The following is a 23,081-nucleotide window of genomic DNA, read 5'->3' as shown; positions in this document are numbered from 1 at the left end:
ACTTCCCCTAGGGAGATCTGTATCTTTCCCTGAGGATACAGTTATGTTAGTAAACAACCTACAGGCATGATTGCCCTCATCTTTGAATTCACGCTCTCTTTTACAGTGAAAAGTACATAGTTTTCCAGGAGTGATTTCCAGACCTTCTTTATTAAAGAGATAATTTTTTTTCTGCCATATGTATGTTAAACATCATTGGGTATTTAAAATATGATTACACAACCATATGGTTGTCTCCTTGCATAAAGAGCTACTCAAAAAATTATGGAAGCAAGATCTACGGCCATACCACCCTGAACAAACCCAATCCTATCTGATCTTGGAAGCTAAGTAGGATTGGGCCTGGTTAGTACTTGGATGGGAGACTACCTAGGAAGACCAGGTGCTGTAGGTGTAAAAAATAAAAAATAAGGGATTGTAAACTGACAAGGTCCTTGCAATCTGTGAGGTCAACCAAGGGTTGCCTCGCCTAAAAAATAAATAAATAAACAAACAAACAAACGAATAAATAAATAAAAATTATGGAAGCAAGATAAAGGTCAATAAGGAATAAATCAAAATCAGAGGAAAAGTGATAATCTCTCAATTTCTTGATAATGTACTAGTACTACCCAAATAAGTTATGTAGTTCAGAATCCAGAAATCTGCAGATATTAAAGGGTAAATATTAGTATACCTCAGAAGTCTAATATTTATAGCTAAAAAATAGTTCTTATAAAATCTTCTGTTCATAGAATGTTCTTTGTTCTCTGCATAATTTTCCCAGAGTAAATCAACTCAAGATGATATTTCTCTGGTTTTATCTCCATTTCAGTAATATGCTCAAATATGCTTCTTTAAAATTTTTTTAACTATCGTTAATACTTTCTTTGGGTTATAGACTTTGGCTTCTCAGATATTGTGTAATTAGTTAATTAATTAATAATCAAGCATTAATTAAATTCTTAAAAGTACTAAACACTGTGCCTTCAAGAAGCTTTCAATTCTGTGAAGAAAAAAAAAATTTTATATATATTATATACATATACACACACAGATACAATGATACTCTTGTTTTAATGGAGGCTTGTATGGTCAAAGTGAAATGGTAGCATGAAGTTTTAGGGGTTCACGATGAACTGGAACATGAAGATCAAGGAGGTCATAGTAAAGTCAGTCGGAAGGCAGCCATCAGAGCATGAAGAGCCTTGAGGACTTAATTCTAAAAATTACAGATTTCCAACAGTTTTTGAACTATGGGATCCTTTATTCAAATAAAACATTACATGGTGTCTCAGTGGGTAAAACTAAGATGAATAGATTGCAATACTGTCAATTTTCTTCCATCACTGGGCCTGAGAATCCTCAAAGAATTAAGATGAAGAAATTAAAGATGACTACTGTGACTTCTGACCAAGACTGAGTGGATGTTGGTGCCTTTCAGTGGCAAGGGAAAAAAAGATTGGCCTTTTGTTCTTCTGTCGCTCTAGAGTTATTGTTGGCTACCAAAGCCTCATAAAAATATTTTGAAGCTAAAAATCCACTAGCACTATTATGCACCAGTGTGATCTGCTTCCAAATATGAAGTCCTGTCTGGCTCAAACTTAGATTGGGGCATGAAATTGCTCTTATTCTTATGTACACATCATGCTCTAAGAAACAACTCTAAACGGGAATAGAATTTTGTCCTCTCTTTGAGGTTATACTATTGTAGAGCTATTAAAGAGCTTCCCAGTGCCTTAAAGAGAGTTTTGTGAAAAAGCTTCTTTAGTGTTTGCTTGCATTCCTATCTCACTAGGACACAATGATATTTGGTGTGGGTGGTGGATAAGAGGCCAGGGCATGATCTGATTAATACACCTACAGTCTTTTTCAGAATCATCTATGCTCTCTGAACTTGAGTCATTCTCCTTGGATGGATCAGCATGAAAAATTTCCAGAAACCTCCTTTATTGCTTCAATGAAAAGATAACCGTGGGATCTTAAAATGGAACTTCCAAGAAACATTCAACACAGAGAGAACACACATTAAATTGTAACTGGTACATCTCTAACAAGTGAATATTGTGGAATAGTTAAACTTAGAAACAATGTTCATTTTTGATAGTATGTGGAAGAATAAGCATGAGCTTTGAAATTTGAACAGGGCTTTTCATCCTTGGCACTATTGACACTTAGGGCTAGATAATTCTTTGTTATGGGTGCTGGTCCTTCGTATTGTAGAATGTTTAGCAACATCCTACTTCTTACCCTGAGTTGTGACAAACAAAAACATCTCTAGATGTTGCCACGGGACCCCTGAGAAACAAAATTGCCCTTGGTCAAGAATCCCTGAATTGGACCACATATAGAATTTCCACCTTCCTCCTTATGGGTGTGATATTATAAGCAAGGGGCTTAATTTCCCTGGGGCAGTTTATCTCAAACACTGAGTAAAATGTTAAATGTCCAGTATGATAATTAACAGAGAGTAGGTACACAGCAAATTGCAGTTCTCTTTTTCACTTCCTCCTTCTTTTCAATTTTGAAAATCCAACGATCTGTATTTTAGAAATGGACACATAGACTAATGAAGCAGTTTACCTTCTAGGACCTTAGTGTGGTAAATCAAGAGATTCTATTTTATTCAATAATTTTTTATTTAATTATAATTGGCATACAATATTATATTAGTTTCAGGTGTACAACATAGTTATTAGACATTTATATGACTTACAAAGTGATCACCCCAATAAATCTAGCACTCATCTGACACCACATGATTTTTATACAATGTTATTGACTATATTCTTTATGCTATACTGTACATCCCCATAACTATTTTGTAACTACTAATTTGTACTTCTTAATCTCTTCTCCCTTTTCACTCACCCCTTAAACTTCCCTTTCATCTGGCAACTATCGAAATATTCTCTGTATCTATGAGTTTGTTTCTGTTTTGTTTGTTCTTTTATTTCTTTCTTTAGATTCCACATGTAAGTGAAATCATATGGCATTTGTCTTTCTCTGTCTGACATACTTCACTCAGCACAATACCCTCTAGGTCCACCCATGTCATTGCAGATGGCAAGATTTCATTCTTTTTTTACAGCTGAGTAATGTTCTATGGTATATATATATACCACCTATTTTTTATCCATTCATCCACTGATGGACACCCAGGTATCCTCCATATCTTGGCTATTATAAATAATGATGCAATGAACATATGAATTCACATGTCCTTTTGAAGTAGTGTTTTGGGTTTCTTCGGATAAATACCCAGAAGTGGAATAACTGGGTCCTTCTTTGTTTCTTATTAAAACCCTCGTTTTAAAGTCTGTTTTCTGGACGTGGTTCCATAGTGTAGCAGTTAGCACATCTGCTTTACATGCAGAAGGTCCTGGGTTCATGCCCCAGTGGAGCCATGGTCCATGGTCTAGGCCATGACACCCTGAATAAGCCTGATCATGTCTGATCTCGGAAGCTAAGCAGGGTCAGGCCTGGTTAGTACTTTGATGGGAGACCACCTAGGAAGACCAGATGCTATAGGCATAAATAATAATAATAATAATAATAATAATAATAATAAAAAGTATTGCTACTCTAACTTTTTGTTTGTTTCCATTTTAATGAAATATATTTTTCATCCCTTTACTTTCAGTCTGTGTGTGTCTTTCGATGTGAAGCAAGTCTTTTGTAGGCAGCATATTTAAAGTTCTTGTTTACTTATTCATTCATCCATCCTATCTTTTCATTGGAACATTTAATTCATTTATATTTAAAGTAATTATTAATTAATATGTAGTTACTGCCATTTTATTATTGTTATTTTTGATCTTCTTCTTCAACAAGCTCCTCTAACATTTCCTGTAATACTGGTTTGGTGATGATAAATTCCTTTAGCTTTTTCTTGTCTGGGAAGCTCTTTGTCTTTTGATTCTGAATGATAGCTTTGCCCGGTAGAGTAATCTTGTAGATTCTTTGAATATTTCTTCATCATTTTGAATATTTCCTGCCAATCCCTTCTGGCCTGCAAAGTTTCTATTGAGAAATCAGCAGACAGTCTTATGGGAGCTTTCTTGTAGGTAACTAACTGCTTTTCTCTTGCTGCTTTTAAGAATCTCTCCTTGTCTTTAATCTTTGGCTTTTTAATGATGATGTGTCTTAGTGTGAGCCTCTTTGGATTTATTTTGTTTGGGACTCTGTGCTACCTGGGTTTGTATGTCTATTTCCTTATCCAGGTTAGAGAAGTTTTCTGTCATTATTTCTTGAAATAGGTTTTCAATTCTTGACTCTCTCTTCTCCTTTGGTATCCCTATAATACAAATCTTGGTGCACTTGATGTTGTCCCAGAGGTCCCTTAAACTAACCTCTTTTTTTTAGATTCTTTTTTATGTCATTCTGATTGATATTTTCTGTTATCTTCTAAATCACTAATTCAATACTCTGCTTCATCTAATCTGCTGTTGACTCCTTTTAAGGTATTCTTCATTTCAGTTATTATATTCTTCATTCCTGACAGTTTCTTTTTTATGTTTTCTAGATCCATTTTAATGTTTCCTATATCTTTGTTGAAGTTCTCACTGAGATCATTGAGAATCCTTATAACTAGTGTTTTAAACTTTACATCTGGTAAGTTGTTTGTCTTCATTTTGTTTAGTTTTTTTTTCTAGAACTTTATTCTGTTCTTTTATTTGGGACATGTTTCTTTGTCTCCTCATTATGGCTGCCTCCTTGTGTATGTTCCTACATATTAGGTAGAGCTGCTATATCTCCCAGTCCTAGTAGAGTAGCTTTATGTAGTAGGTGTCCTGTGGGGCCCAGTGGCTCAGTTTCCCTGATCACCTGAGCTGGGTACTCCAGATGTGTCCCTTGTATGAGTAGTGTGTGTCCTCCTATTGTAGTTGAGCCTTAGTTGTTGTCTGCATGTCACTGGGAGGAATTGACCCTCAGGCTGATTGATTGTGAGGATTAGCTGGTAACTACCGTGGAGGAGCTGTTGTGCGGGGGCTTACCATACAAGGCAGGATTTACTTTAGTAGGCTTTTGGTGCCTGCCCAGTCTGCCGTTTGGGTGTGTTGTTTATGGAGGCAGCTTGGGGGTGCTCTGGCTCAGTCCAAACTGGCCACTGGTATGATGTCCCCTGGAGCCTCCCGGGAAGGGTCCCACTGTAGGTCAAGTTTAGCCCCAGCCTGTGCCCTGCCCTGGGCCACCTGGCATGAATCACCAAGAAGTCCACAGGTGAATGCCAACTGCAATGGGCTTGGAAGTGCCTTGAGAAGCCAAGTCACAAACCAAGGCCAGCTGCCACTTGTGCCATATTTGGGCTATTCAGCAAGAGGTACAGGGCACAGTGAAGTAAGATTCTGCTTATTTGCGTTTCGTGAAACTTTGAGAAGTTTTAGGAAGACTGTAGCATGAGCCAAGACAGGTCTTTGTATGGAAAAGCAACTGGAAGGTACTTGCGTAAGCCCACAAGTTCAGTGGGGTGGGGTCTCAGGGAATCACCAAAGCAGGGTGACCAGTGCTAGCTCAGGTTGATGGAGACTCAGATATGGCAGCTGCCTGCATGCTGGGTAAAAGGAGGGTTCAACAAAGAAACAATGGATTCTGTCAGCACTTCTGTCTAGGAGATAGCTGCTCCTCCAGCCCTCACCCCAAACCTAGAGAATTCAATTTCTCTCCATATGTTCCTGACTCCTTTCTAGCTGCTGCCCCAGTGCTGGAGCTCAGAGCTAGTGAGATCATCAGTGAGTAAGTCTGTGTGAGCCGTTTAAGAGGAATGCCTGGGACTCCGGCCTCCCTCCATCTCACTTAGCCGCAACCCCCATTGATTTTCATAGCCAGAAGTGTGGGGACTTCTTTTGCCAGCCCTGAAACCCTGGGCTGGGGAGTCTGGAGTGGGCTGGGATCCCTTACTCTTTGGGGGACCTTCGCAGCTGTAATATCCCTCCAATTTTTAACTACTACACACAGGTATGGGACCAGCCCTATCCATGTGCCTGCCTCTCCTACCAGTTTCAAGTCGGCTTCTTCTATCAACCTTTAATTGTAGGACTCTGTTCAGCTAGACTTCAGATGATTCTCAATGATGGTTGTAAGTTTGATGTGTTCATGGAAGGAAGCAAGCACAGTGTTTACCTACTCAGCCATCTTGATCAAAAATCTTGAGACTATTTTAAACTACAAGTAAATGCAAGCAGAAAACAGTGGTGAAAAGAATTGTGGTTCTTTTGTTAATATTTTCTTTTCTATTTTTAAATTAAATAATTTAAAATTTATAAAATTTATTTTAAATAATAAGTTTCTATATTTTATAGTTTTTATTCATTTTCATTTATATTATCATCTTCACAACAACCATATGCAATATGGTAGGGTGAATCTCCATTTTATAAATAAGGATTCTTGGGTTGAAAGTGTTAAGTGACTTGTCAAAGATATTAGGTTATGAGTATAGGAGGTGAATCTTGAGCTAGGTCTCTGATTCTAAATGTAGCACATTTTCCATTTATAACTGCTTTCTACTAAATTAAATATATTATTTGAATACAATGTTGTATATTTATTTGAAGGCCTATTGTCTTTATTTAAAATTTTTTACATTTACTATTATGTAATCTAGTTCAAGATTTGAGAGGGATGAAAAACAGACTAGTTTGACTTTTAAATGTTTTTTTCTTTGTTTTAAAGTTTATAAAAGTTATGCTTAATTTATCATGTAATAAATGTTATGAAAAAGTTGCATGGAAATGTGAAATGGACTTTCGTCTAAATGTGCAATTCTCTGTACAAACTCATGAACTAGTTTCCTTTTTTTAAAACCTATGTTTGTAAGCCAAGACTCTACAATAAAAATTTGCTCTTAATCATAAGGAAAGAGCTTTCAAATAACTAGCTAAAAATCCTCCTCTTTCTAGAGAAACCAGTTTTACTTGCATAGTAACTACTTTTAATGTTCTATTTGAGTAGCACTAACTGGTGATATTTATTTTCATAATTTACCATTGAGGAATAAAGTGAACAAGTAGAGTCACGCTGCTAAATTAAGTTCAAATGAGCTGAAGCATGAGGAAATGATAATCCTAGTTTTAGTTGCCTTTGGGAACTTAAACTTTTGAACTTTCCTGTCCTAAGTCAATACCTGTATGCGCTTTGGTGTGCTGTGTGTTAATGTCTTAATATACATCAAACCTTCAGTTAACCATCTGAATGACCTCAAGAAGAAAATGTTCCATTGTCTAGATCACTAGACATCTAGTGACTACCATCTTGGACCAATCCAGGTGCTACGAATGCAGAACTGATTCTTCTCAAGAATGTACTTTTTACTATAAAACTCTCAGACTTTTCTTTTTTCTTTGAAAAACTCTTGGTACTGCTAGCTGTGTATCTAGCTGAAAACCCTAAGACCCTTGAACAAATCTTTGTCATCTATTTCTAACCAAAGCCTACTAAGTCTCTCTGAGTATATGCGACACCATTATGACACACTTAAAATCATAGAGCAATTTTTTAGTATCAAATGTGAAATATCAGGAAATGATCAGATGTTATGTGAAAAAAGAAGTACAAAAAATCTTAAGTCAAAACTGTATTCTTATAACTTTGAAAAAATTATGAAGGATGGAAAATAAAATTATATTAATTCTCAAAATAAGGACATACGAGAAAGGTTTAACTAGTTAAAACTCATTGACCTAAGCATAAAGTTCTTGTGTTTAAATTTTAGTTTAACTGAAGGATTTTAGAATTCCCTTTTTGACTAGCCTGGGACCTCCTGAGAGAAAAGAGAAAGCTCCTTAACCAAAACTACCTGGGAATTTTAATATAATAAAGATAAATTTGACTACTCTTAATGTAATCTATATAGCCATTGAACTCATGTTGAGCTTCTGGAGCTGAATAGCTAGAACTCTCTCCAAAGATTACTTTTGTCAAATGAAAAAAAAAAAGATCTAGAAAAGCAGAGGAAGGGAGAAAGGGAAGGAAAAAGGGATGACAATTTGGGAGCACACTGAAATCACTGAGGAATTTTAAAAATAATAATTTTGAGGTCTCACAAACCAGAGATTATGAATTAATTGGCTTGATGTGTGACTTGGGTATTAAGATTTTTATAAGCATCCTAAGTATTGTGACCTGCACTGTACTAGATGCCTTTCTTGCCATCACAGAACATACATTATTTCCATAATACTTTAGAACCTACTTTTGTCATCACAACTATCTTTTGCAGTAATAATGTATCAACAGATACTTGAAGTGTTTCTCCAACACATGAAATTCCTTTAAGTACAGGTGTGAGAAACCCTACAGTTATCCACTTATTCTAACTAGATGTTTAATAAAAGTCTCTCTCATAAACAACGCTGACAAAACTTTGAGAGATAAGGAAGTCAAAAGTAAATAATAATATTTTAATAAACTATGCAAAGGAAACATTGGTGAATTAAAAAAGTATGCTGTCTAAAAATACAAATTTAGTTGTCATAATCTAAAACCTAAGGGGAAACTGTGGCTAGAACATATGTGGCTAGAACTGTGTTGCAGCAATTTCAAGTCTGCAGAACATCAATTAGTTTGTGAGTCATTTGATTAAGAAAGCTTTAGGAGAAAGAACAATATTCTAGGTCTGTGGTTTTCATTTAGAAGGTTGCTTCCAATATTACAAAGATAATTAACAATTTATTTTTTATGAGTGGTTTTTTTCAGTAATATATATGGGTATATATGTGTGTGTGTTTCAGTCATACACACACACACACACATGCACATACACATATATGCATACACACATACATATTATTGCTATATGTGTGTGTGTGTATGTGTGTGTGCTGAGTAGCAGTATGGTTAAAATTTTTTAATATACTGGACTAGGGAAAATCAGACTCTGTCCTAGTTTCATAGTTTTCTGCAAGAACAGAATTTTATTGAGTTGTAATAGTGTAATCTTGGCATGTAAACAGGTTTGTTCTATATTCAGTTATCCCTAGAGTTTGGAAATATTAGTAATATAACTGCAAACACTCGGATTTATTTTCTTAAGCAATATTATGAACATAGGAACAGTGATATCTTATTTTTATAATTCTCTCTCCCTCTCTCTTTCTATTCCTCTCTCTCTCTTCCTCTCTCCTTCGCTTTCTGCAGTTACTATACTGTTTTTTCCTCTTTTGTTTTCTGGAAGAGTTTGTATCGACTTTGTATTATTTCTCCCCTCTCCCAGTTTTACTGAGATACAATTCACATTAAAGCATTACATTATTTTTATGTTTATAACATAATGACTTGATATATGTACATATTGCAAAATGATTACAGTAAGTTTAGTCAACTATCACCTTATATAGTTACAATTTTTTTCCTTATGATGAGTATTTTTAAAATTACTCTTTTAGCTACCTAAAGGAAGATTTCTGGGCTCTTTTAAATGGGCACTAATCCCTTTCATGAAGGCTCCACCTTCATGACATAATCACCTCTCAAAGGCCCCACCTTCAAATACCACCATATTCGGGGTAGGATCTCTATATATGAAGTTATGGGAGAGAAGAGACACAGACACTGAGACTACAGCAAACTGTCATTACAATATTGAATGAAAGTGGCAGAATCCTTGTTTTGTTTCTGACCTTAGGGAGGGAAGCATTCAGTCTTTCACCATATTAAATAAGATATGGAAGTTTTTTGCATCAGTTTTCCATTTTTCAATTTGTGGAAGTTCCCTTTTATTCTTAATTTCTTAAGTATTTTTTTTTATCATGAAAGGGTGATAAATATTTTCAAATGATTTTTCTGCATCTATTGGAATGATCATGTGGATTTTGTCTTTTATTAATAAGATATATTACATTAACTAATTTTCAGATGGTATACCAACCTTGCATTCCTGGGATAAATCCTATTTGATCATAAAATAGAATTCTTTTTATATGTTGTTGGATTTGGTTTGCTAATATTTTGTTAAGGATTTTTCACAGTTCTTCACATATTTTTGAAAGATATTTTGCTGGATAAATAATTCTTGGTTGAAGATTTTTTCTTCCATATTTTAAAGATATAGTTTCTTTTTTTATGGTCTGCAGTTTCTGATGATATATATAATTATTACGTATATAACAAATATATTAAAATTTTGTTTCTCTGCAACTTATGTTTCTCTCTTCTCTGACTTCTTTCAAACTTTTCTATGTTTGATTTTTAGTAGCTTGACTACGATATGTTATAATAGTCATCAGTGTGTTTTTCTTTATTTTAATCTTGCTTGGAGTTTTCTGAGATTGTTTCATATGTAGTTTTATTAGTTTTGTAAAATTTATGACCATTATATTTTCAAATAATTGAAAATTGTTTCTTTCTGGTACCTCAATTATATATATAAACCATTTAATACTAAATTCCAGACATGGTATATAAAAGAATATTGGCGATTGATGTGTTTATACTTGCAAATAATGATTCTTTTTTGTGTGGCTAATAGGGTAGGCTTGACAGTGTCAACAAAAATACAGTTGGATTTGAGTTTTGTTTTGCTATATTTATCTTCAGTGTACCACAGGCTTAAATTCTTCTAGTGGGGTCTGCAGCTATCTTTTACTTCAAACCTTAAGTGCTTGAGGAGTTTTTTATGTGTGTCAGCGTTACTATTCTACCCTCAGTCTGCAGCAAGTCCAGTATTTCTACATCACAGATAATGTCTCCCTCTGCTGTCTTGCCTCACCTATATGGTAGAGTGCTATTGCCTTTTACTCTTACAAAGCTCAGAATGGAAGGGGGGGATAGATTCTTCCGGTCCAGCCTTAACCTTAGTCCCCGAGTGCCTGAGCCTCAAGGGTTGGACTTCCCTGCTTTGGTTGCAGTTCTTGGAAAGAGAAGACATTCTTGTCCCTCCTCCTTTGGAAGATGTTTTTTAATTTCTACCCTTCCCTCTGGCAGTAGGCAACCTTTGTGTGGACCACAAGACAGCATGGTTTCCTGCTCTTCTCTCAATGACAAATGGCTTTTGTTCTGTTCCTCTTGCTGTAACAGCTAACCTTTGCTAAGGATTAAGGACGAAAGAGTTTCCTGCCTCAAACCCAGAGGCAGAACTGCTCTTGTTTTGCATGCTAAAAAGGTCAGGAACACAGCACTGGGAGAGGGTAGGAGGTTGAGTAAGGTTCCTGTTTCTCTCTCAGGGGCAGCCTATCACCACCAAATGCTTTCTTTATTCAAGACGGTTCTCTTGCCCTGTCGAATGGCGAAGATCTGGTAGATGGGTGTGGATTTCCCTTGTTTCTGAGCTTCTTAGGATTTCTAAACTGTATGTTAGCCCTCACTTGGCATTTAAGAATTCATTAAAATTTCAGGTGCTTTCTTCTCATCTTCGTTTATGGCTGCTACAGTTCATGTGTCCTACCCTTTATCTGAAGAGTTTGTTAGCCTTTGGAATCAGTTTACCTTGTTGCTTCAGAAATATAGCTCTCTGGAAATGAGCTCAAAAGGTGATAGTATTTTATATTACTCAGCTTTCTTTTCTTTTTGGTTATTATTGTTAGAGTAGGGTAACATTCTACTTGACTCTCTAAATTCTGAGTAAAAGCAAAAATCTTAGTATTATTTATTTTTAATAGAACCGTCTTTTTCCTCTTGCTTTCAGGCAGTGTGCAGTCTGGTACCAAAACACAAGAGTAAGAGTCACTGCTTTTTCCTATCTCTTAGGAATCCCTTTCCTTTAAGTTTATTAATGTCATGAACCAATGTGGAGGGCATCCTAGTTGAGTATGAGGAACATGGGAAAACTAGGGCATTGTTCCTACTTATGTAGTGACCATATAGGTGACAAACTAGGTCTTTTATTGTTAAGTAGCTAGTCAGACATGAGCCACAGGGGGAACAAGGAATAGGGGCACAACCTAGAGATTGCCCAAAGAACTCCCTAATAGTGGTAGAATTCTGGGTACGCACATGCACATCACGTGATGCGAAGAGTTAGTTATACAGCAGCCAAGTGTCAATCAAAATGACCTCACTTGCCAATCGCCTAGGAATGCCTTTGGAATCATCCATCACAGCCCAAATGTAATGCAGACATTCCCACTTCTGGTTTTTTTTTTTTTTTTTTTTTCCGTGGCCCTTTTGGCTCTTTTGTGTTGGTTACAGCACTGGGACCATGTGCCTCTGTGAGGCATATTTTGTCTTTATAAAATATACCTTTAACAAATCTTTTCTAAATCTCACTGACCTATGGTTCTTCGCTGTGTCAATGAGGAAGAACCAGGGAAAAATGCTAACTACACTTCTGTGCCATCTTTATTCCTCTCCCTCCCCCCTGCTGTTGAGGTGACAATGAACTCCGATTGACCCCAACGGTGACATTATTATAGATGAAATTGCATTTCCACTCACTGATGGCCAGAGAGATCTGCTGATTGGGCAAACTCAGACCTCATGTCAGTGGTAGGATATGTGGTATCCTTTTCCCAGCTCTTCTGCTCTACAAGCTCCAGCACTTTCTAACACCACAAAATTTCGTTGAAGAGATGGTTTGGCTTTGGTAACACAATGTCTAACCCATGGGAGAGAAGATAGTTTCAATTTTCCTGAAATGTCACCCTCCCCACATACATGGCCTGAAAAACTTATATTTTGCCTAAGAAAATCAATAAAAAGTTACATTTTCATGTAAGCAACACACACTTTTCATATCCTGCTACTGTTCTCCTACATCTTACATTTCAGTTAAGATTTTTGTTCCTGGGGAAAAAAATCACACTCTAGGTTCCATTATCCTATTTAGAAAGGAAATAGTTTCTAGGAAAATAATTTCCATGTGTAAAACACGTCACTTAGGAGCATTCATTGGGACATTGTTTTAAGATTTTTGCTGGTTTCTCTAAATGTGGTAGAACTGTCTTTTTTCATATCTTCTGATTTCTCCTCCTCCTTCAACAATTTTCAGGTTGTTTCTAGTGAGATTATTCAGATCAAAAAACACTAAAATAAACAAGTGTGGGAAAATTAGGGGACAGTTCCACTAGCCGTCATTGCACATTTTTCTTTCCCTGCTTCTTAATGAGAAAGTATTAAATTTGACTTCCCTTAGAGTTACTCTGGTGCCCCCCGGTCTGTGTTAAGTTATCCGAAATCTAGTAGTGCCAGCTTTTTTTTTTTTTCTCCCCTTTCCCCTCATAGAAGCAAAGAGAAACAGCCATGGAAGTTCTCTCAGGTCAACTGCCAACCTCTCTGCGAGGACGTTTGCCTTCTGCCCTAGAAGGAACGTTCCCTCTGGAGCCAATTCACGGTCCGTCGTCCATAACTGCGGGCCTGTCGGTTGAAACAGATAGAGCAGGCTGCACAGGGCCTGGGAGCAACAGGTCACGCAGCCCGCACATTCACGCAGCGTGAGCCGCACCTCAGCCTCCGCAGGCACGCTTTGGCCATGCAGGACGCTCTAGCGGGCATGGAGCCCCAGGCTTCACAGGCCCAACGTACAGAGAGCACCGTGCCTGGGGAGGCCAAAAAGGCCAGGAAAAAACTCCAGTATATGAGGACGGCTCCAGCTAACCTGGTCACTCTGCGCAGTCTCCTAAAAAAGAAAAGAAACAAGTCTGCCATTGCCAAGAGGTCGGGAGAACAGAGTAAAAATTCCAACGAGGTCAGCGGTTTGGGCTGTGTAGTTATTCCCAACTGTCAGCGTTTCAATAACATCCACTGCTTTCTGATTTTCTACTGCACCGTGATGATCGCTCAAGGTGAGCCAGAAGGGCTGGGGTTAGTGGTGTAGTGGTGAGGGGATCAGGGAGCCCTCCCAGTGTTAGCCGAGATGGTGGGGGTAAGGGGGGAGAAAGGGGCAGACAGGAGAAGTACCAGGTAGCTCAGCTTGAAGCGGCGGTACTCTCTAACATTCTCAAAGTATGTCTAGAATCAAAGCAGGTTAAACGGGCTGCCACTTCGGGTTTGGGCTCCTAGTATTGCTTTACTTCAAGTACTGATTGACACAGTTACCCTTCACAGTGTGGGTGATAGGAGAGTGGCCTCTAGATAGCCACGTGGAGGGAGTGGTGTTGTCATTATGTTTGGTCACCAACCCTGAGTTCAGGGTTGCATTACTTGGAGGATTAAATAAATTGAAAACAGTGTCTGTGACCAAGTTGTTTCTGCTTCTGCCCACAATTTTGAGACACATTGGCCAAGCCATTTCCTTCTGGATTTTGTTTCTTCATGTGTGAATTGAGGAGGTGGAGTGGGACCTCAAACAAGCTTTATCAGAGGACCAGACTCAAAGGTATTTATCTTTTCCCACACAGTTTGAAGAAGAATGTGAATTTGAATGCCTTCAGATGGGGCATGCATTCTCTAGTGGGCCAACGCCCTAATTACTCCCATTACACCTGAATTCTTTACTAGCCTGTTTACACTGATGGCATTGGAGTTTGCCAAACATGGTCTCTTTTTGCTCTAGAAGGCTATGCCTAAATAAGTGCAATAAAAAAAAAGTCTAAATGTGATAAGAATCATATGAGAGAAACAAATAGTCATCAGTTTATTTTTCTTGAGATCATCAAGTTTCTCTGAGGAAGAGTAACTTAAATTATGCCTTGATGAATAGGTACAGTTCTGATAGCTGGGGATGTAGTTAAGGGATATTTATTGAATCAGCAAATGAATGAACAAATGCGTGATTTGATAAATAAGCACTCAGATGCAGAGAAGCCTTGTTTCAGAATGGTGAGTGACAAGTGTGGCTGAATGATGGTTTCTCCTAAGCACCAACAAGAGTAATTATATTTATTTTGTGCATTATCTCCCCACAAGACCTAATGTTGTGGCTGAGGTAGAAAAGACACTCAGTAAATATATATCGAATACATAAATGAATAAAAAAGAAGGAAAAGACAAATCGGCCACATTATGAAGATCTTTAAATACCAGACTGAGAATTTCAAAAGGATACTAAAAGGCTTTTCCTTCCCATTAATATCCTGGGTAAGGTGCTTCACAGGGATTATCTCAGTTCATATAATCTTATTGGTAGGTAATGAGGAGCTATTGAAGGTTTTTGAACAAGTGGTTGACAGTGATTGGTTTTAGCTCCACTACTTATTAACTGACTTTATACAGGTCATTTGGGTATAATATTGAGTCTTCTATTCTTAAAAATGGTCTGTCTCTTAACTTATCTATTTACCAATTGATATATTTATTATTTATTGTTACATTTTATTATTTTTTATTTTTTAATTTAATCTTTTATTTTTTAATTAATTAATTTCTTTAATTGAAGAAATAGTTTAAATTTTTTTCTCCTGTCTACCTCCTCCCTCCCCATTTCCCCCGACACTCTGGTAACCACTAGTCCATTGCCCATGTATTGTTACATTTTAAACAATTTTGAAATAATTTCGAACATATGGAAAGGGTGCAAAGGCAATGCAAAGAATTCCTGAGTCACCTTCACCCAGATTCCCTAGTTGGTTATATTTTACCACATTTGTTCTTCCACCTTTTCTTTCCCTGTACAAATAGATTTTTTCAGACATGGTGCTCCATTACTGTTAAATACTCCCGTATGCATCTTTCCAAAGTGAGGACATATAACCACCATCCACCCCTCCCAGTCAGGACCATCAGTGCAACACTACCATCAAACTATGAATATGAATTGGTGGCTTCACTCTCAGTAGTGTCTCAGTTTCTGTTTTGATACAAAATTCTATCCAGGAACACATGTTGCATTTAGTCATCATATTTTAGACTTCTTTAATTTTCAACATTTCTTTATTCTCCACCCCCTCCCCCCATCTAGTTTATGTCCATGCAAGTCTTAAAGTATATGGGTTTTTCATTCTATATGTTGAACTTCAAGCTAGATATGTTTGATGTTATGACTAGATTGAGCCCATGCTTGGCTTACTGCCTGCCTCTCTCCCTCCCTCACTCCCCACAATTTGTGGTTTGTCTTTTCATCTTCTTGCCTGTGTCCTTTTGATGAAAAAAGTGTTCAGTTTTATTGAAGTTCAATTTAATTTTTTAAAAGTTCATTTTTTTTTTTGGTTTCTATGTAAAGAAGTATTGCCTAAGTCAGTGTCATAAAGATTTTCTTTTTTGTTGTCTTCTATGGTTTAACTCTTATGATTAGGTCTCTGATCTATTTTGAATAAATTTTTGTGTATGGAAAGGGTCAAGGTTCATTTTTTCCATATAGAACATTTTTCCCAGCATAATTAATGAAAAAACTGTCTTTTATCCCATTGAAATACCTTGACACTTTTTTTTTAGAAATTCTGATCTCTTTCTGCATCTATTTCTAGCCTCTGCATTCTGTTCTATTGACCTAACATGTCTTATACTTATACAAATATTATAATACATTGGTTTCTGTGGCTTTATTATATGTAATGGAATTAGGAGTTTTTCTGACTTTGTTATTTTCAAAAGTTGTTTTGGCTATTCTAGATATTGTGCCTTTCCACATTAATTTTAGAACTAATTTGTTGATTTCTATAAAAACTTACCGGGATGTTAACTGGATTTCTTTGGTTCTATTGATCTGGAGTAAATTGACATCTTAACAATGTTGAGTGTTTTGATGCCTGACCATAGTATATCTCTATTTTGTTCTTCTATTCTTCAACTTTGTTAAATTAATGTATTAGTTATAGGAGTCTTTTGGCAGATTCCTTAGGATTTTTTACATACATGATCATGTCATCTCTGAATCAGGACAGTATTACTTCTTTATTTTCTTACTGTATGCTTTTATTTCTTTTTCTTGTTTTGTTAAACTGATTAGGACCTCCAGTACAATGTTGAATAGAAATTCTGAAAAAGGAAGTTCATTTATTTTTCCCAATTTTAGCTGGAAATTATTTAGCCTTTCAACAATTAAGTATGTTTTTTGTAGGTGCTCTTTACCAGTTTGCAGATGTTCCCTTTTATTCTTGGTTGAGAATTTGTCATGAATTGGTACTGAATTTTATCAAGTGTTTTTTTTTTTTCTGTATCAAGACCATTATATGGCTTTTCTTAATTATTTTATTAACATTATATATTGCATTCTTTTATTTTTGATTATTTTATATTTAACCAGCCTTGCATTTTGAAATAAACCCTTATTACTAGATTGTTGTCTTTTTATATGTTGCTGGATTCAATTTGCCAAAATTTTGTTATGTCCTCTTTAACAATGTCTGGATTTTAGCCCTTTAGTGTTCGATATCAGCCCTAGAGGAAGTGACTTTTCTTTATACTGGCTATTTCTATGTTCTTTAGCATTCTTTTTACTTTTTACTAGCTAATTCTCTGTTACTTTACTCCATACTGTATACGGAGTTAATAATTCTTTACATCCTTGTTCAAATTACTGTGTGGTTTCTCCTGAATGGATCCAGACTGTTATGGAATTGGTATCAGGAGTGGTGCCAGAAGATATACCCATTAATATGGGATTTTAGGATTGGTTTTATTATGCCTTTAATCTTGAGTGAAGTGCTGAGCTCTTTGCCAATGGGAAATGGATAGTAATTCTTGGCATACACTGGCATCATAATTCATCAAGCTATCACCCATGCTTGTTTGAGATGAAGTATCAACTGAAGCATCTGCCTTAAAAGGTCAAGTGGCAGCTGCATTTTACCTTATGGTAGTATTGATGACTATAAGGACTCTCGTGTCATGTAGAATCTTTTCAGTGCTCTTAAGTGCTTATGAAGAAAGATGGCAAACTCAGCTCAAGTCATAATATGAGAATTCGATCAAATCTCGTCAAAGCCCTAAAGTAAGCTCTCATTTTATTTTAACTGTAGAGCTGATGTTTCTGGAAATCAAACACAAAATTTAAATATATGGATTGATGAGTTATAATGACAGTTGAATTTACGATCTTATCTAGTTTGCCTTGTGTCTTTGCCTCACATGTATACGGGAAGACTTGTTAATTTTTCAGTCTGTTCAGTTTGTAACTTGTTAGGGCGGAATGGTGACTTCTAAGCTCCTTACATATGAGCTGGAACTGTATATAAGTTTTCGTGTGGACATATATTTTCATTTTTCTGGATTTTATAACCTAGGAGTAGAATTGTGGGTCATATGGTAACTCTGTTATTAACTTTAAAATTATGCTGTAGGTTTTTCCATATATGTTTTTCCATATATACTTTGTGAGTTTGAAAACACTGCCTTCTATTCCTAGTTAATTGAGTATTTTTATTGTGAAATTGTGTTGGATTTTGTCAAATGCTTTTTCTGCATTTTGATGTTCATATGATGTTTGTCCTTTATCATATTAATATAGTGAGTTGTAATTTATTTATTTTCACATATTGGTATAAAATTAAAGGAGGCCTATGGCTTTGCACATTTATATTTGGTGAAACATTCAAAATAATCATAAAAACAACTTATTTGAAGAGTTTTGTCTTGTAAAATATTTGTCCAAGAAAGATTCTCTAAATGGAGAATTTTGGCCAAAATAGTTCCGTACTAAAACATTATTTAGTAGTGTTTTCTTTGAGGTTACTAGATACACATTTGTAGAGAATGTTTTCTCAATTAAAATATGATCTACAATGAAGAGTCATTTGGAGGCCTTAACAACTTCAAATTTATTAACTATTATGTTGGCCGTCCCTAAGACATCACTCAGACTGAATGATTCGCTAGAAGGACTCAAGACTCAAAGAAAGATATTATATTAATGGTATGATTTATTAGAGTGAAAGGATACAGATTAAAATCAGCAAAAGGAACAGGCACATGGGACAAAGTATAGAAGAAACCAGATCTAAGCTTCCATGTGTCCTTTCCCAGTAGAATCACATGGAAGTCACATGCTTAATTCTTTCAGTAACGATGTGTGATAATACATGTTAAGAGTTGCCAAACAAGGAAGCTCATATAAGCCTTGGTGTTTAGAATATTTTTTGGGGGGGAGTGGGGGTGAGTAGGGTCAGTCATATGTAGGATCTATGTGACTAACCTCAGCTAATCAGACTCCATTACCCGCTCACTCCTCAACACACACACAAAAAAGGCATTTACCATAAATCATACTGTTAGCATAAACCATCTAATCAAACTAATATAGCATTGTCAAAGGCCTCAGACACACAACAATACGTGCTCACCTTAAATTACCTTGTTAGTATAAAGTAATCTAGTTGGTACTGTGGGGCCCGAGGCTTCAGGCATATAAAAGCATTCTTGTCAGGCAGAATATTCAAGAGGTCAGAGTCATTCCCAGGAGCCAACCAAAGGCCCGTCTTGAAGATAGGTCTTTTTTGAGCAACGAAAGCCTGCTGAATTTAACCCTTTGCTACAGAACTATAAAAAGCAACTCTAATGAATTGCAGCTTATTTCATGAGAACAATTAGAAATGAGATCATATTAAAAATATATTCTTTATAAAAATATCAATAACATTTTATTAGAGATAAGTGTGCCTAAGAAATTAGTTAAAGTATATATGTATCAAAAATAATATTATTTTTTAAAATGTTATGATGTATAAATATAAAGAAGTTTGAAAAGGTTTTGACTAAACTTTTAGCTTCACCAGTGTAAAAACCTAATTTGTCTATACATTACAAAAATATAATTTTTGATGTAGTACTCCATACCAAGCACTGAACCAGGAAAAAACAAACAAATCATAGGAACCTGTAATTGGTTATCTAACCTGACTGGGCTTGAAAGTAGTACGCTGGGCATCCACAGCGTGTAGTGACAAAAGAGTTATTCAGAATGTTGCCTGAAATAAAGTTCTTATAGAAGATAAGACTTTGGGAGACCAACAGCTTCTGCAATTGACTCCTATGGTGGAACTTTAGACTGTAGACATTCTAGGGTTGACTCGTTGCTTCTAACTGCACTGGATAGTTTACAGAAAGAAAATGAGAAGTTTAGGGCATGATTAGAAAATGTGTGAGTTTCTCTGATGGTTGTATGAGTCTCATTACTCTTAGCTACGTATTGCATATTTTAAATAGTATCAACCCTAATTCATGGTTGTAGAATTACAACACGAGTTGAATTCACAGATTCACTAGATCACTTATGTGAGAGTTGGGGCATTGATTGGAGAGGAGTAGGACCCTGAAAACTGGGATAAAGACATTTGGGTGGAATTCAATGAATCTGAGAACCATAAACCCTGAAATCTTGAATCTGCTTTCCCAGTAGGAGAAACTATTCCTCCTGTGACTGATGAAAAAGCAATTCCCTGTGTGAAGATGCTGACTTTATTTCACCTGAGCTAAGGGAATTCTGATTGCCCTCAGACCCCACCCCTCACCCCTTATTGCTGCCAGACCCATAACTAGAATCAGATCCCAGCCTTCCCAGGATGACTAACATAAAGTGTGTTCTGAGAGATAATGCTGTATCCCAAAAATCTGCCTGGCAATTCAGTGATGTCTTTAGGGACCAATTGGTTTGGAGTGTGCCGGTCTGCTTCTTCTAAAATGAAAAAAAGGTTTCTTCATTTGTACCACTCGCTTCTGAGAAAAAGACATAATCTTTGGTGCCTGTGGATTTTGAAAGTGGAATTATGCTATGGTAGTATTGTAGTTCCACTCAGGGGAGGCCCTAAAAAAGAGGAAAAAGAAAATCCTCCCAGTGGGAAGAATGTCAAGCAGTACATCTGATTGTCTGTATTCCCTATATATCATGCTGCCATTGCCTAAAGAGTTGACCATTTGGTGAGTAGGAGGGCTGGGTAAGTAATATGTCTGTCTGAATGGGCAGAGTTGTCCAATGTGAATGTTCACCAAAGAACTGCATTTCAGAGGAAGCTCTCAATAATGAGGTAGATAGATAACCATCCTATGAATATAAGCCAGCCTCTTTCCCAGCCATTGTATGTCTTGTTCAATGAGCTCATGTTTATAGTGACAATTGCATCAAGAACGGAGGTTATACAAGAGCTGAATGCATGGATTTATTTTCACCAGATCTGATCTGACTGTTGCACTGCTGAATGTACTGCTGAGGATAAGTCAACACAATCCAAGAAATTCCCTGGTGAAATCAATTAGCTACCTGGGGGCAAGTTGATTACATCATCTGCTTCTGTTATGGAGCAGGCTATAATTTCTTCTCACAGAAATAAATACTTGTTTTGGATATAGGTTTTTTTGAATCACTGTGGTCTACCAGAACAATTATACCTGGACTTAATGAATGCCTTATACACATCATGATCATCTTATTATCACATTGCTTTTAATAAAGGAATGCATCTATAGCAAAAGAAGTACATCAGGAAATTCATGTTCATGGAATTCACTGACCTTACTATATATCTCAAAACCAGAAACTCTGGGCCTTATGTAATTATAATGCCTTATTGAAGACTCAGGTAGGGCTCCAGCTAGGAGATAACAATCAAAAAGTTTGGGATGCTGTCCCATAGGGTGAAGTGTATGCTTTGAAGTAGCAATCTATATATACTGCGTGAAATCAAGAGGTAGAAGAGGGAGTGAATAGTGGAATAAGGAAGTTATGAATGTCAACTGTGTATTATAACCATTTAGAGAAATAAAAACTGTAGCAACTATACATTTTTCTCTTGTTTTATGTGCACACACTCACATATATACACAAGAGTATATATATATGTGTGTGTCCCGATTTTTTTTCTCACCTTCTCTCCCTTATTATTTTATAAAAGAATTGTGGGTGATAATGTTACAACTTCATCTCTGTATTACAGGATATTTCCGAATTAGAAAGGGAATTAATACCGCAACCCAAGAGATGTACACAGTTACAAGATGTTTCTCGCCTTGGCCTTTATACTCCTTGGCCACATCTAAAAAGAGAGTTGAAAATTCTGCTCTTGGATGCAGCAAAAGTTTTTGCTTGTTTTCTGCTGCTTTTGGTCTATTAAACTGTTGTGGTTCTAAGCAGGACTTATGATATATTTTATAGTACAGTTCCCTCACAAACTTAGGCCTATGACGTGTTTGCTTAATTATTTATTTATACATTTTATACCTCTTTATACCATTTGTACATTTGCAATTTAGTTTTTATGTTTAAAAAAAAAAATCCATTCAGGTTTGTGATTTAACCAGAAGGATTAACATTATTTTGAGATGGACATGGCGACTGATTGGACTGTGTGTCTCCCTTTTTTGGGGAAAGAGTGAGAAGGTCTTTGTAAGAATAACATGAAACATGTTAGGCAGAAGCATTATGATGTTGTTATTAATTTGGTATGGAAGTTTAAATAAGAGGAGAGGGTGAAAATATATCTTGAGCAGTCTAAAAGGTGAACTTTGCGAGTTATTTGTCTTTTGGACATAAACTCCATTGTTGTCCTTCTGGACTCATTCCTGTTTGCAAGGGGATGGACTGGCAGCCTATAAACTACATTTTCCAGATTTTCATGTCAGCTGGCATCTATTTAGGTGTTGCCGGTGAGAAGCTGTGGCAGTAGATTTGAAAAAGGGGCAAAGGAAAGTCTTTCTCCATTTTTTTTCTTGCTCTTTGTTTCTGGTGGTGTTTTTGGCAACAGCAGCAAATTCTGGGTGAGGGAAGGCTCCGGGATTTATGATCAGTAATCAGTGCAGCTCCATAAGCAGCAACAGTGGATGATGACTCAGCAGCACAATATTCATGGGTGCTGGCAACTGCAGGAGCAATAGTAGGTAATTGTGAGCTAGCTTCTGTAGCATTAGCAGGAGTGTGGGTCCTGGCTTCCTGCAGAAGAGGCAGTGAGTGCAGATCCGGCAGCAGCTGCCCTGGCCATGCTCCAGCAGCTTTGGTAGCATAGACATCATGAGTCGATTGGTAACTATTTCCCCTTTCCAATCCAACAAATGTATTGCTTTGTAACCATTGCCTATATCAATTTCTTTTTGTTTCAAACATTTAGTATGATTTTTTTCCCCAGTTGGAGGATGAGTAATGGAAATGTGCATATGTGGTACCATTTATTTAATGTTCAAGAACATGACAAACAATACTCCATATTGTTCAAGGATGTATACATTGTCAAAAATGTGTTAAGAAGATTTGGACATGGTAAATTTCAAGTATAGGATTCAAGTTATGGAGGAATAGAGAGTGTATTTGGGAAGTAAATGTTGGGCTTCAACTATTTTGATAACTTTTTTTTCTTTTCTGGCTGGCA

At 36.4% G+C, this 23,081-nt stretch overlaps 1 protein-coding gene and 1 pseudogene across 1 annotated transcript in view; both read left to right on the top strand.

Moving 5' to 3' along the window:
• The first annotated feature begins 275 nt into the window (after positions 1 to 275).
• On the top strand, positions 276 to 394 carry LOC120591031 (uncharacterized; annotated as a pseudogene).
• A 13,011-nt stretch (positions 395 to 13,405) lies between these two features.
• The window catches only part of LOC120590747 (solute carrier organic anion transporter family member 6A1), a 72,571-nt gene continuing 62,895 nt past the window's right edge, over positions 13,406 to 23,081 (top strand). Inside the window, exon 1 of the mRNA XM_039848349.1 lies at positions 13,406 to 13,697. Coding sequence (XP_039704283.1) covers positions 13,406 to 13,697 — 292 coding nt within the window. The remainder of the gene's footprint in view (positions 13,698 to 23,081) is intronic.

This window comes from Pteropus medius, unplaced genomic scaffold, assembly GCF_902729225.1.
Source record: "Pteropus medius unplaced genomic scaffold, Ma_sr-lr_union100, whole genome shotgun sequence".
In the NCBI taxonomy this organism is placed as follows: domain Eukaryota; kingdom Metazoa; phylum Chordata; class Mammalia; order Chiroptera; family Pteropodidae; genus Pteropus; species Pteropus medius.
Note: the sequence above shows the minus strand (reverse complement) of the source record. Positions and strands in the feature narration are given on the sequence as shown.